Consider the following 13,085-nt stretch of genomic DNA (forward strand, 5'->3'; position numbering starts at 1 on the left):
TGGGGCAGCAGTTGGGAATATGGCAGTTGCCTTTACAGGGGTTAGAGAAGCCATGCACATAGTTATAAAATTACCATTCAGAATAGGAGTTCCTTTCTGATCCTAGCTGGGGGATAATTCACGTCCTGGATAGTGAAGTTTATAATCCTATCCAATGTAATTGAGCATGCTGGAGTTATCCATTACCTAATCTTTAGTTAATCCTAATAGGTTTTGGCCTCAATGTTTTCTTGTGGCAGGGAGTTCTACAGATTAATTATGTTATATAAAAAGGCTTTTCCTTTCAATTCTATATTTGCAACTTTTAATTAAATTGAATGTTTGCTGGCTCCCCTGTTACCCAGGAAGGAATGAATAGTCCTTGGCCACTTTGCTGTATTTATACTGTTAGTGTGTCCTCCTCAGATTTCCATCATAAGCCTTAGTATAAAAAGTTTCAAGCCTGGCCAGAATAGCCTAAGAGCACAAAAGCCCAACAGGGAGATTTTCTCATGATCAGATCTTGTTTGTTCGCTGAATGTTTCTGCAGCTTCCAATAGGCATAAAAAAATGGGAGCTTCGAAACTTGTTCTCAAGTTTCTCAGAATAACACAGAGACAAAGAAATAACCTTCTGTGGTTACTGCACACGTGTGTCAGAGGGAAAAAGCATCTCCTTCACACAGTGCATGGTACATGGTGAGGTGCATGGTCAGTGTTGTTCTTAACCCATCGTCACTGTTCATTGTGTGCATCCGATGGCCCTTGCTCCTATGGGAGAAACCTGACTCCATGCTCTCTCCACGAGGCTGGAGGCCAGTTCCTGCCTCTGAGAGCTGCAGGAGCACCTCTGAGAGCTGCTGCTGCTGTGGTTGGATGTGATGCTGTTTATTAAATCAGTGACACTGATTTAATATCAAAATGTGTCTGTGCTTTGTAAGGACACTTGTTCCAGAGTCCTGTCACGAGGAGCGACTGGGGGTCTCTAGGAATTTATAATACCTATAATTACAGCACCTGGGCTTGGGTATTGAAACAGTTTGTAGGTAACTAGGCAGAGGATGAAGCGATGTTGCTCAGTGCCACTTGCTTTGTGCTGGAATCCAGAGAGAGGGCCCAGGAGGAGGCTCATTAAGAGGAAAGCCCAGAGTTTCCAAATGGAGTCTTGAAAATCAGGCAGCTTTGAAGTGATCTGATCTGGGCAGATGCTGGTGTCAGCGGCAAGCGAGGACATTCAGCTTCTGAAACACCACCACAGCAAAACCCCAAACCGCAGCACAGCCAGTGTTGGATCTGGGGAGCTGGTCCGTTTCTGGGGGAGTGCTGCATTCCCTGCTCTCAGTGTTCGTGCATGTTTTGAAGTTGGAATCAGTCATTGCTGCTGTGAGTTACAGCTCCAGCAAACATGAGTGTGTTGGCTTTGATTTGTTCTGCTGCTTTTCATCTGTATACAAGCACAAAAGGTTTGCAGTGATAGTTTTGCCATTTAAACAGCAGCAATTGTGGGCTTGGAATAAGGTGGGGTATTTTTTTTTACTCCACACCCTTAGTTTTGATGTTGCTGTGCCCCTGCTGGAAATACGACAAAATGAACCAATGCTCGAGCTGGCAGTGGTCTGGGTTTGTTTCCTTAGAGTGAAAAACTATGGAATTGGGATGTTAACATCCATATTGATGCTCTATTGCTGGTGAACCAGCCAAGGTATTCACCTCACTGCTGGTAGTGACCTCATCTGGAAATGTCTTCTTGGTTTTGATTCTGGTTGTGTGAGTCTTGGTTTGCTTGTTCTGATTTTCTGTCTTGTGGATGTTGTGGCTGCCCCATCCCTGGCAGTGCTCAAGGCCAGGTTGGACACAGGGGCTTGGAGCAAGCTGCTCTAGTGGAAGGGGTTGGAACTGGATGAGCTTTAAGGTCCCTTCAGCCCAAACCAGGCTGGGGTTCTGTTATCTTTATAATGACAAATTACATCCTTGTACATTGACTGTAAAGGTCTGTTGTGTCTGCTGGGGGATGTGTGATGCTGCTTCACTGCGGGGAGCTGGTGGGTGCATCACAAGAAAATGTTTCCTTTGAATGTTCACCTCACACCTGCTCAGTGCTGGAGGCTGGATTTGGGAATTGGCTTGTTCCACAGGAGTTTCTGCAGTCCCACTTCCCTATGGGGATCCTTCCACGCTGGTGGCAGGTATTTCCAAGGAGGATTTCTTCGTGCATGGAGCCGCCTTTGCTCTTCAGGTGTTTTTAAAGAGGAAGTGCTAAACCTGCCTAGAAAATGAAAGGAGGCCTCTGGAATGTGCCAGGGAAGAGAGAAAAGCTGCGAGTGCTGAAGGGACATGATGGAGTTGTTCTGAGAACTCCCAGTTTTCAGCTGTTCCTGCTCAGAACTGGCTGGGAGCAACCATCTCGCCAAACGGTCCGGGTGCCTTGTCCAGGGCTGTGCTGCATCCACGCTGGTGGGAGCAGTGACTGTGCCATTAGAGTGACTTCAGTGTTTTATTTATTGGAACTCAGTAACCGGACGTTTTCACGTCCGCTCTGGGTTGCTTCATTGGGTGTTGCTCAGTCCCATACCCCCGGAGGAAGGAAGTGACTGTTTTGTACTGACCTGTAAACTGATGTGCTTGTTGGAAATAAACGGCAACCATTTGGCACGTTGTGGCTCTTTACCTGTGTCCTCAGGCTCTGTACCGCAGGGAGAGCTGGTGTGCACCTCCCTTCCCAGCCATAGCGGTCGCGTCGTTTGGGAAAGCACCAGGAATGGGTAACCTTGACCTCCATTTCTTTCACTGTTACCCCACAACTTCACGTCACTGAATGTCTGTGGCAGTGAGGGACACGGTGGTTTCTGACCCATGAGTTGCCTGTTCCTCTACACACATACACACACAAATCTTCCTTTCCCTTTGCCTTCCATGCCCGTTGGCCAGGATGGCTTTAATGTCCACTGAGGCTTCTGGATCCTTCTGTGGCTCCATCCATACTGACACTGAGAGTGTGGGATGCGTGACCTGGTAAAAGCACTGGTTATCTACCTGCTGAAGTCCTCCAGGCTGTTGTTAGGAATCAAAAGCACTGGGAAGTGTAGGTAAGGACGTTGGAAGTTGGGCACCGCCGTGCACTGCTCCAGAGCTATGTGCACTGGGTGAGATGGTTTAGTGTGAGGTGTCCCTGCCCATGGCAGGGGGGTTGGAACTGGATGATCTTAAGGTCCTTTCCAACCCTAACGATTCTATGATTTCCTTGCTGGCCCGTGACCTTGCCTGGGAAGCAGTGACATTCCCCTGGGGAGCCTGAGGAGTGGCCTCAGCGCCCAAATGTCTTGAGGACAAACGCAGCCAGGGGTAAAGGTTCCCTGTCCTCACCACCCTCAGAGGTAACACAACCACTGCCCCTTGTGCTGTTGTGTGGGGGCTGGCGTGGGCCGTCGATGCTCGATCCGATGCTCTGTAGGTGCGGGGCCAACGTGAGGTTGGGAGCTCGGGGCCCGGCGAAAGTCGTGGTGCTGCCGTCCGGAGGGAGCATCTGTGCGTGCTGGGAGGCTCCCGCCCCTAAGCTGCTTTTATTAATTTGTAATCCCCCGCGAGCAGGAGGTAAAGGGATTCGGGGATTAACGGGCTCGCGGTAACAACCACAATTACCAGCTCCGGCTGCCTGGGGCAAGCGGGGCGCACGCACGGCGCTGTCCACCCCGGCACACGCACACGGGGGGGACACACGCACGGGCACAACACGGCCGTGGTCACACCGACGCCTTCGCACCTGCAGACACATGAGCACCCATGGGACAGAGCGCGAGCATCCCGGTGCAGACACAGGCGCACAGGCTACATGCAGGGATGCACGAGTGTGCACAACCCTGCACACACACAACTACCGCTGCAGCCGCGTGTGTTCTTGTCCCACACCGCCATGCGTGTTCCTGCACACCCACATGCAGATACACACACAATGCACACACGTCCACGTCCGCCCCGTCCTCAATCAGTGCCGTTAACTTCCTCCAGCCGCAGGGCGCGGGGCGCCGTGGGTCAGACTCGAGTCCTCACCGTTACCTCGCTGCTCATTAACTAATTAGTGGAGGGGGAAGAGCCCCCCCTGCTACCCGTGCGTAGCGGGGGAAACGAAACGCGGGCCCGGGGGATGCTCCCCTCCCTCGACGTCGATTCCCCCGGTCCCATCGCTCCGGCCACGCGTGGGACGTGGGGTCGATGCCTCCCCCCCTCCGTCTCCTTCCTGCTTTTGTGATGCTAAAGAGCCCCGCGGAGAACCGCGGCCCAGCTGCGACCCGGCCCGACGGTCGGTGCCGCCCCCTGCCCGCCCCCCCCGCGCCGGCCCCGCTCCGCCCCGGGCGGCGGCGGCCGCCCCCCGCGCCGCTCCCTGCGCTCCCCTCCGCGCCGCTCCGCCACTCCTCCGCAGCCACCCGCGCACCTCGGACGGCGCCCGGCGCGCCCGCGGGGGCCGCGATGCTGCTGGAGCGGGTCCGCGCCGGCTCGGAGAAGGCCGCGGAGCTCTGCCCCTTCCCGCGGAGCCCAGGTGAGGGAAGGGGGGAGCGCGGAAACCTCCGCGTGCCCCGCTGGGAACCGGCCGCCGTCTGTGCCGGTTCCGCGCTCCACGGGGCTCCCTCGGGGCTGCAGTCGGGGTTGGCTACAGGGAGGGAGGGCGGCCCTGCGGCACCGAGGTGTCCATCCCGGTCCGTCCCGTCCGTCCCGCTCCCTCCCGCTCTTTCCTGCCACCGGACACCCCCCGCTGCCCCCCGCACGCCGGCGGCTCCGGCCCCTTTTGCGTGCCGTCGGGTTGGGACTGGGGCTCCCCGATAGCCCCGATAGCCCGGCCCCGGCGGGAGCTCTGCCCGGCGCGGCGGCTGCTGCCCCGGGGTCCCGCCGCTCCCGCACAACGAGGGCAGGGAGGAAACGGGGACTTTCTGCCCGCGGACACCCCCTCCCTGGCGGCGGGACCCCCCCGCAGCCCCCGCCCGGCTCCGCTCCGGCTTTCTCCCCGTTTTGGGAAAGCTCCCGTTAATTCCTCTCCCAACCGTTTTTTCCTCCCGTTTAACGAACGGAGACAGCACCGTCGGGGAGGGGAGGATCGCGCTGACCTCCCCTGGCGTATCCGGGGTACCGAGGGTCCCACGGGGGGTGGCAGAGCCGGGTCCCGGGCAGGGGGTCCGGTTTCGGTGCGGGAACCCCCCGGTTCTCGCCAGCGTCGGCCGCGGCCGGCGGTGCCTTAAAAACACAACGGCGAGGAGCCGGGCCGGGACCCCCGGAGTGCGGGGACCGAGAAGTCACCGGGATCGAACCCCCGGGCCGGGCAGCTCCCGCTGTCGGGCCGGTGCCCCCCGTCCTGCCCAGTTTTGTCTTTCTGCGTCCCCGCGGTGCGGACACCGCAGCAGCGGCAGTTGCGCGTTTGACCCCGCGCATCGGGAGATGCTTTTGCTATCGAGGGGGGCGGAGGCGACACCGCCGAAAGCGACCCCCGGGGGAAGGACCGACCCCAAAACGCTGGTTTCCCGTAGGACGAGACCCTCGTTCACGGCCCCGCGGTCCCCGAACAGGCTCCGTCGGGGCTCGGGGAGGCAGCGGGAAGGGAGCAGCGGGGCGCACCAGGGCGGGGGGCCGGGGCAGGGCGACGGCAGCCGGGCCCGGAGGGGGGTTCGGTGCCCGGGGCGGGCCGAGCCGCGCTGTGCTTTGCCCAGACCGGGGGCAGATCCCGAGTTTCGCGGCTCACAACGAGCCCGGGGCCGCGGCCGGCGCTGCCTCCCCCGCCGCCCGCAGCCGCGGCCCTCCCGCCTTGCCCAAGCAGTTAAGGGGCGGCGGAAGGGGACGCGCCGCCGGCCCGGGGGGATTAAATAAGAGCGGTGCCCGCCCGGCGCTTCAGACCCGCACCGGCGGGAGGGCTGCGGCTCCAAGGAATCCGCTTTAGTGAATTAAACCCCGGCAACGCAGGGGTGGCAGCGGCCGGGGATGGGGGACGCGGCACCGAACCACAGCCGTGATGTGGGGGAGCCCGGGGGGCGAGTGAGGCTGTTCCGCACCCCGCGGAAGATGCGCCAGTGCCTGCGGCCCGTGTGAGGGAGCGTCCGCGGGGTCGCCATGCAGCGTAAGAGCCGCGGGCCGGGCTGCGGCGGGACCTGGCGGGGCTCTGGCGTGTTACCGTGCCGCTGCCCTTAGCACCGCCGTTGTTCGGGGTTATTTGTTTGGACACAGTGAATTGTTGAGACGATGAATGCCTACAACGACATCATCCCCACCGCTCCCCTCCGCAGGGCTGTACATCTCTCCGTATCTATACAGAGTTATTTTTATATATAGATACTCTTACATCTTTATACAGCCGCGTGTATGTTTCTCTCCATCTGTATCTACACCGATATATCTATATTTATGTACCTCTATATCCACATTTTTACCTACCTATTTCTATGCCTATATACCGATATCTATATATTTATGTCCGTATATCTTTACATTTTTGTTTTCTGGCTACTGAATCTGTTTAGTTTTATGTCCCTATTTCTCTGTACACTTGTGTCGTCTCTTTCTATATCATCTCTGTTGGTATCCGCAGGACGGCAGGACAAGCCGACCGCTTTTTTATTTTGGGTGCAATCCTCGTGATTTTCGGTAGTTTCTTTCCCTCCCGCCCGTTATTTGCGGGTGGATTTCTGGGGTGCAGGGGGGGAAATAGAGAGCTTGGAATAAATAATTGCGCTGCAACTTTCCCGCGGCTACTGCGGTGGGCACGGGCGGGGAATTTCGTTCCCATCCTTTTCCTTCTTGCTTTCGCCAGTGCTCCCGGCTGCTTCCCCCGGGGTGCGCGGTCCGGGGCTTCGCGGCCCCGTGTCAACGGATTTGAACGAACGCGAATCTTTTTCGTTCCAAAACTGGTTTCGGGGGGCGGCGGCTGACGGGGTTTGCCTCCCCGCAGAGATCCCGCTGTGCGCCGGCTGCAACCAGCACATCGTGGACCGGTTCATCCTCAAGGTCCTGGACCGGCACTGGCACAGCAAGTGCCTGAAATGCTCCGACTGCCAGACGCAGCTGGCCGAGAAGTGCTTCAGCCGCGGGGACGGCGTCTACTGCAAGGAGGACTTCTTCAAGTGCGTGGGGACGGGTCGGGGACGGGGAGAAGCCGGGGAGGGCGCCGGCAGCCGGGGCGGCGGCGGGGCCGGTTCAGCACCGCGGACAGCGGCGGGGCCGGGCGGGTTCAGCGCCGTGGACAGCGCCGGGGCCCCGCCGCGCTCAGCGGCCGCCGCTTGTCCCCCCCCCGCTCAGGCGCTTCGGGACCAAGTGTGCGGCCTGCCAGCAAGGCATCCCCCCGACCCAGGTGGTGCGCAGGGCCCAGGACTTCGTTTACCACCTGCACTGCTTCGCCTGCATCGTCTGCAAGCGGCAGCTGGCCACCGGCGACGAGTTCTACCTCATGGAGGACAGCAGGCTGGTCTGCAAGGCGGACTACGAGACGGCCAAGCAGAGAGGTACCCCTCGCCCTGTCCCTCCCTCTCCTCCGAGGGCAGCAGGGAGCCGGCCCTGGGCCCTCCTGCCCTCCGGGACGCGCTCACGCTCTGGGAGGGAGGGATGCTGGGGGGTGGCTGACGGGGGTTCCTTCACCTCTAACTCTCCCCGTGTCGGCAGAGGCCGAGTCCACGGCCAAGCGGCCCCGCACCACCATCACGGCCAAGCAGCTGGAGACCCTCAAGAACGCGTATAACAACTCGCCCAAGCCGGCGCGGCACGTCCGGGAGCAGCTCTCCTCGGAGACGGGGCTGGACATGAGGGTGGTGCAGGTGAGGGGGGCGGCCCTCGGACCCCTCCGGGGCCGCCCGGGCTGCGAGGGGGAGCGGCGGGGAGATGGGGCCCGTTCCGGCAGCGAGGGAGCTCCCCGGCCTGTCCCGCTTGCAGGTCTGGTTCCAGAACCGCAGGGCCAAGGAGAAAAGGCTGAAGAAGGACGCGGGGAGGCAGCGGTGGGGTCAGTACTTCAGGAACATGAAGCGGTCCCGGGGGACCTCCAAGTCCGACAAGGACAGCATCCAGGAGGAGGGACCAGACAGCGACGCCGAGGTCTCCTTCACAGGTCGGTGAAGGGGCTTTGCCCTCCCCACGAAGCTGCTTTCGTCCTGCCCCCCTCCCCCGGTGCTACGTTAATAACCTTCAGCTATAACACAACGAGTGAAAACGAGCCCGAGGCGGGGGCGCGCAGAGCCGCGGGTTTCACCGCTCTGCGGCCCCGGCTGCCGGGTCCTGGCCGGGATGGGGGGAACCGGAGCCGCTGCAGCGGAACCTCCGCTCCCCCGGGGCTGCGGCAGCACCGCCAGGGAGGAGCGGGAGAGCGGGGAGAGCTCCCGGGCAGCGCCGCGGGTGTTGGAGCCGCTGCTCGTGTTCAGCCCTTTCAAAGGGCTCTTGGAAATACAAAACCCAGAGTCCGGAATCACTGAGAGCTTTAGGGGGAAAAGTGTGTGACTCCTTTTTTCGCCCTATTTAAGGGGGTTTATTTGTGTTAGGACTCCCCTCCCAGCTCTGCGGGAGCTGCTACCTCTCCACTGGGCTGTAAAAGGGAGATGCTGCACACCAGGAGGTTTGCGCACCAGAGGGTCCCACCTTTGGAGCAGAGATTCCTGCTGACAAACCCAGGGCCATGCCTACACCAGCACTTCTCACCCCACACCTCCCACCAGCGTCTGGTCTGTGCCACCGCTGTGCCCAAACCCCTGTGTGTGTTTGTGCAGCGGTATTGGCAATACAGGAGAGCAGCTGAAATGCAGAACTGTGTGTGTATTCACACACACGTACGTCTATTACTCGTGGATCTTTAGACACACACTTTGCATCCCAGCTTCTCCCTCGTGCTCCTAAAACCTATTTGATTTCCAACTCTGTTTATTCACACTGTGCATCAGCTCCATTAAATAGGGATTCACACTAAATAATAACTCAAGAGTGTTAAACAATTATCGCCAGCTTGGTGCCGCAGACAGGTTTGTAGCCCGGGCAGCACAGCAGCTCCTGCTGCCCCTAACGAATGCAAACCGGTTTCGGTGGTAACTAAAAAAATCCTGGTATTTCCAGCAGTGTTTTAAAGTCGTACAAATGCGTTTCACCAGTTCCTGAGCAGAAAATCCCTGCTGAGATTTAGCATCTTTTTTTCTCCTGAGCAATGGGGAGGTTTTCTTTCATCAATGAATGTTCAGGTAGCACCAAAAACGCTATCAAAATTCCAGATAAACCTCACAGCCAAATAGAACTGCAGAGCAAAAGGTGCAAAGACGTGGAGCTCACATTCCCCTTTAAGGGATTATTTTTAAAGCATAGTCTCAAATTCTAATATGTATTTTTTGGGTCATATTTTTAAAACCCAAAATGTATCAGGTGTTTGCACTCAGAAAAAAAATAATAATCCCATGGCTTTCTATGAAGATCTGTCAACAAGAATGGGAATAATAAGGAATTACAAGAGGGAAGTGTGTGGCTGCTCAGCTCCCATCCATCTAATCTGTTTATTCCCAGACCTTGCAGGAGTTCCCATGCAAACAATGCCAGCCGTGGCCATTGCTCTCCCAGTAAAACCAGTCCATTTCTCTTTCAGATGAGCCCTCTATGTCTGAGATGAGCCATTCCAATGGGATTTACAGCAATCTCAATGAAGCATCCCCTGCTCTGGGTAGACAGGCTGGGACCAACGGGAGCTTTGCTCTGGATCACAGCGGCATCCCAGCTCAGGACCAGTACCATGACCTGCGATCCAACAGCCCCTACGGGATACCCCAGTCACCAGCTTCCTTGCAAGCATTGCCAGGCCACCAGCCTTTAATCTCCAGCTTGGTTTACCCAGACAACGGCTTGGGCATCATGGGACAAAGCGGACAGGGGGTGCCCCCATCCATGAGGGTCCTGGCTGGGAATGGACCCAGCTCCGACCTCTCCACCGGCAGCAGCGGGGGATACCCGGATTTCCCTGCCAGCCCGGCCTCTTGGCTGGATGAAGTTGACCATGCTCAGTTTTGATAGAGGGTTCATCACCGCATGGTGCGAAGGGAAAGGACTCGGTGCTGTAAAACGTCATCTGCCCCTGGAAATGAAGGAGGGACAAACCGGGACTGCTGAGCAGGGCAGGGAAGCATCAGGACATGGAGAGAGCAGATGCGCTTTTGGATGGTGACCCAAAGGCAGGGGCTGGAGGCCGGTGAGCAAGGGCACTTGCAGTGCAGTGACGGGCACATGGAGCGTCCAAGCCCATTCTTGTGTCTTTACTAAACACCAAGACTTGTGCTTTACAGATTTGATATGAGGTATTTTGCTTTCTGTTGTCAGTGCATTCCCCAAAGCAAGGACTTGTTTCATCACCCATCCACATCGAAACCTTTTTAAGAGAAAATAAAGTCCTCATCCACGGTAAAAGGTGTGACAATGTCTATATTTCTATAGGAGAAATGTTAATAGTGAATCACGTCAGAAACCCATGGTAGGAAACTGTTCTTCCAGCAGGTATTTTATATCTGATGCGGTATGTAATGTTTTATTTTGAATTTACATTAACTTTTCTATAATGAAATGCTCTTTAAGTTGCCAATCACTCCCCAGCAACCCTTTTCCTTTGTCAAATGGGAACCATATGTTAATTCTGCTTCTCCTCTCTTTAATTTGTAGATTGCTAGTTTTACTGTTCCAGATAAGCATTGAACCGTGACTAGATGTATTTATTCCCAATAACCACCCTTTCATCCCGAGCTCAGGAGGGGTTTGCCCTGACCTGGGAACGCTGTCGGCTCTGGGTTGTGACTCTTCCGCTTTTCCTTCAAATTCCTTTGCAGCAGTTTTACTGCAAAGTGTCTCGGAAATCACGCTGATGTCTTGTTGCCAAATACCTTCTTAGGGGGTTGCATGGCTGAGCGAGCACACACTGTCCTGGGGACACTTCTCTGTTCCAGGCATTTGTGTCTTTCCACAGATGTAGGCAAGACAATTGTATATTGTTATCTGTAAAAATATGGCATTAACTGTAGATTCTGTGGCTGTCCGGTGTCTTTTATTTATATTCTCGCTTTCTCTCTGATGATCAAATACTTCACGATTACAAATAAATTTGTCAGCTAAACTTGAAATAGTCTTCTGCTAAATACACATCCAAAGCATCAATGCAGGTAAACGCAAGACCTGAAACTGAAAGTGAAAGCCCTCAAAACTCGATGCCATGACTCAACAGAGGGTTGACATACACTCTATATCCCTCTTCCCTTTTTATAGAGGAAAATCCCACCTTTGGAAAAATGCTTTGATAAACTGAAACAAAAAATGATTGTTTTGAAGGCTGGAAGTCTTTGGGAGATCCAAACATATTTACTGCTCTGTGCATGCACAGGCTTTGATTGCAGTCAAGCTGGTTTTGATGGGTGATGGTTATTTTTCAGCATTCATTATGAAGGTATAAGCAGAAATCTGTGCTGATAAAGCAATGGCAAATAGCAGAGGGTGACGTTGTCTGTCTGTGGGCAGCAAGTTGTGCACATGAAACACTACAAGTCAGATATGGAATACTTCAAAATCAGAAAGAAAAGAAGAATCCCCTCAGGGAGTAAACTTGGTTGAACACACACATCCCGTGTGTGCTTGCATGCACAAGAGGCTCATGTGTGTGAACACATCTTCATATCCAGTGTCTGTGGCCACGCTCCCGAGAGCCAAGTGAAGCACTTTGCTGAAGGCTCTGATTTAGGAATCCTATGGGGGACACTGTAAAGCACATGGGCTTTGATGCTCTCACTCCCCTGGGAAACTGGGGGACATTTGTACCGGGGTTTTCCTTGCATTGAGCATCTTCGAGAGTGGGCGAGATAGAGAGCAGCGGCATGCTTGAGCAGAGGACAGCACCGGGGTTGGGGTGCAGCTGCCTCTGGGTCCAGCCCCATCAGTGATGCTCTGGCACACGCTGCCCTCCACTCTGCAGGGATCCTAGGGCAGAGTAATGCAAAACACTTGTTAACCACCAGCACTCTGTAAGCATCTTTAGAGCTTTTCCCCCTCCTGTTACAAGTTGCACCTGAGGAGAAGGAATACCTCCAGGTCCTGCTCTCAGGGAGCTATCAGGAGCCTGCCCAAGGCAATCAGGTACACGCACACTGCTTACGGCTGTAACAGTCGCTCAGCAGAGAAACACACTCCTTATTCAGGAGACGCAGCCCAAGAGCTACAGCAGGGAAGGGAGAAACCCCCGTCACTGTGTGACACCATGGGGCTGCTGGTGTAAAACTCCCCAGCAGCAGGAACCTGGGGGTGGTACCTGCACATTTGCTTGTGTCCCTGCTCCTGGGGGAGTTTCCAGATGGGTGAAGCTGCGTCTCCTGCAGCCAAGCACAGATCTGCCTCAGTCGGGTCTGAGCCCTGAGCTGGAGCTGCTTTTTATTCCTTCTCCGGAACGGGGTAATAGAGACAACTGTTGCTGCCAGCCCATAGGTACATTGCAGGGACATTCCTCATTGAAATGTATGGAGTAATTAGCAAACAATGGGATTTTTAAAAGCACATCACGGAACTTCAGCCAAAGAGAAAACGAGTTTGTGGTTTTCACTCTCCTGCCCTATGAGCCAGAAACACCTTTACCAAATCTGTGTGTTTTGCATCTCAGGCTTTTGGCAGTTGAAGTGTAAATAATATTTTACCATGAAAAAGCAAAAAATACTCTAAAAGACTCCGATTCCCTGAAAAAGACCGAAGTAAGGACAGACAGACGGAACCGTCGTGGGTGTTAGGATAACACCGCCCAGAAAGCGTGGTAATTGAACATGTGTTTTAAACCCCTTTGTTTCACCATTGCCCTCCCCGCAAATAACCGGCGCTGTTGTTCCTCTCACCCTGGCAATTCCCAGCGGATGGCTGGATTTAAGAAAGGAAGAAATGCAAATTCCCCCCCCCCCGCCTTTGTGCTCCGCTCTGAAAGGCGGAACGGGTGGAAAGTTGCCGGCGCTTGTGCTCGTCTGAACACAGCGAAGAGCTCCCTGAATGTCCTGATATAAAATTCAGGGGTTGCATTTCAGCCTCTCCTTTCAGGGCTGAGGCTCGGGGATTCCATTAATATAAATGCTTTCTTCCCGTTAAAAAGAAAACCAATTTGAAAGA

The 13,085-nt window shown here is 55.4% G+C and overlaps 1 protein-coding gene across 1 annotated transcript; it reads left to right on the forward strand.

Moving 5' to 3' along the window:
* The first annotated feature begins 6,068 nt into the window (after positions 1–6,068).
* Positions 6,069–11,194, forward strand: LHX3 (LIM homeobox 3). Its single transcript, XM_062641360.1, has 6 exons — positions 6,069–6,075; positions 6,904–7,075; positions 7,251–7,453; positions 7,611–7,762; positions 7,878–8,049; positions 9,559–11,194. Exons 1-6 carry the CDS (start codon positions 6,069–6,071, stop codon positions 9,975–9,977), a joined length of 1,125 nt encoding a protein of 374 aa, XP_062497344.1. The 3' UTR covers positions 9,978–11,194.
* The last annotated feature ends 1,891 nt before the right edge of the window (positions 11,195–13,085 follow it).

This window comes from Pezoporus occidentalis, unplaced genomic scaffold, assembly GCF_034315485.1.
Source record: "Pezoporus occidentalis ecotype Australia unplaced genomic scaffold, CSIRO_AGI_Poc_V1 ctg68, whole genome shotgun sequence".
Classification (NCBI taxonomy): domain Eukaryota; kingdom Metazoa; phylum Chordata; class Aves; order Psittaciformes; family Psittacidae; genus Pezoporus; species Pezoporus occidentalis.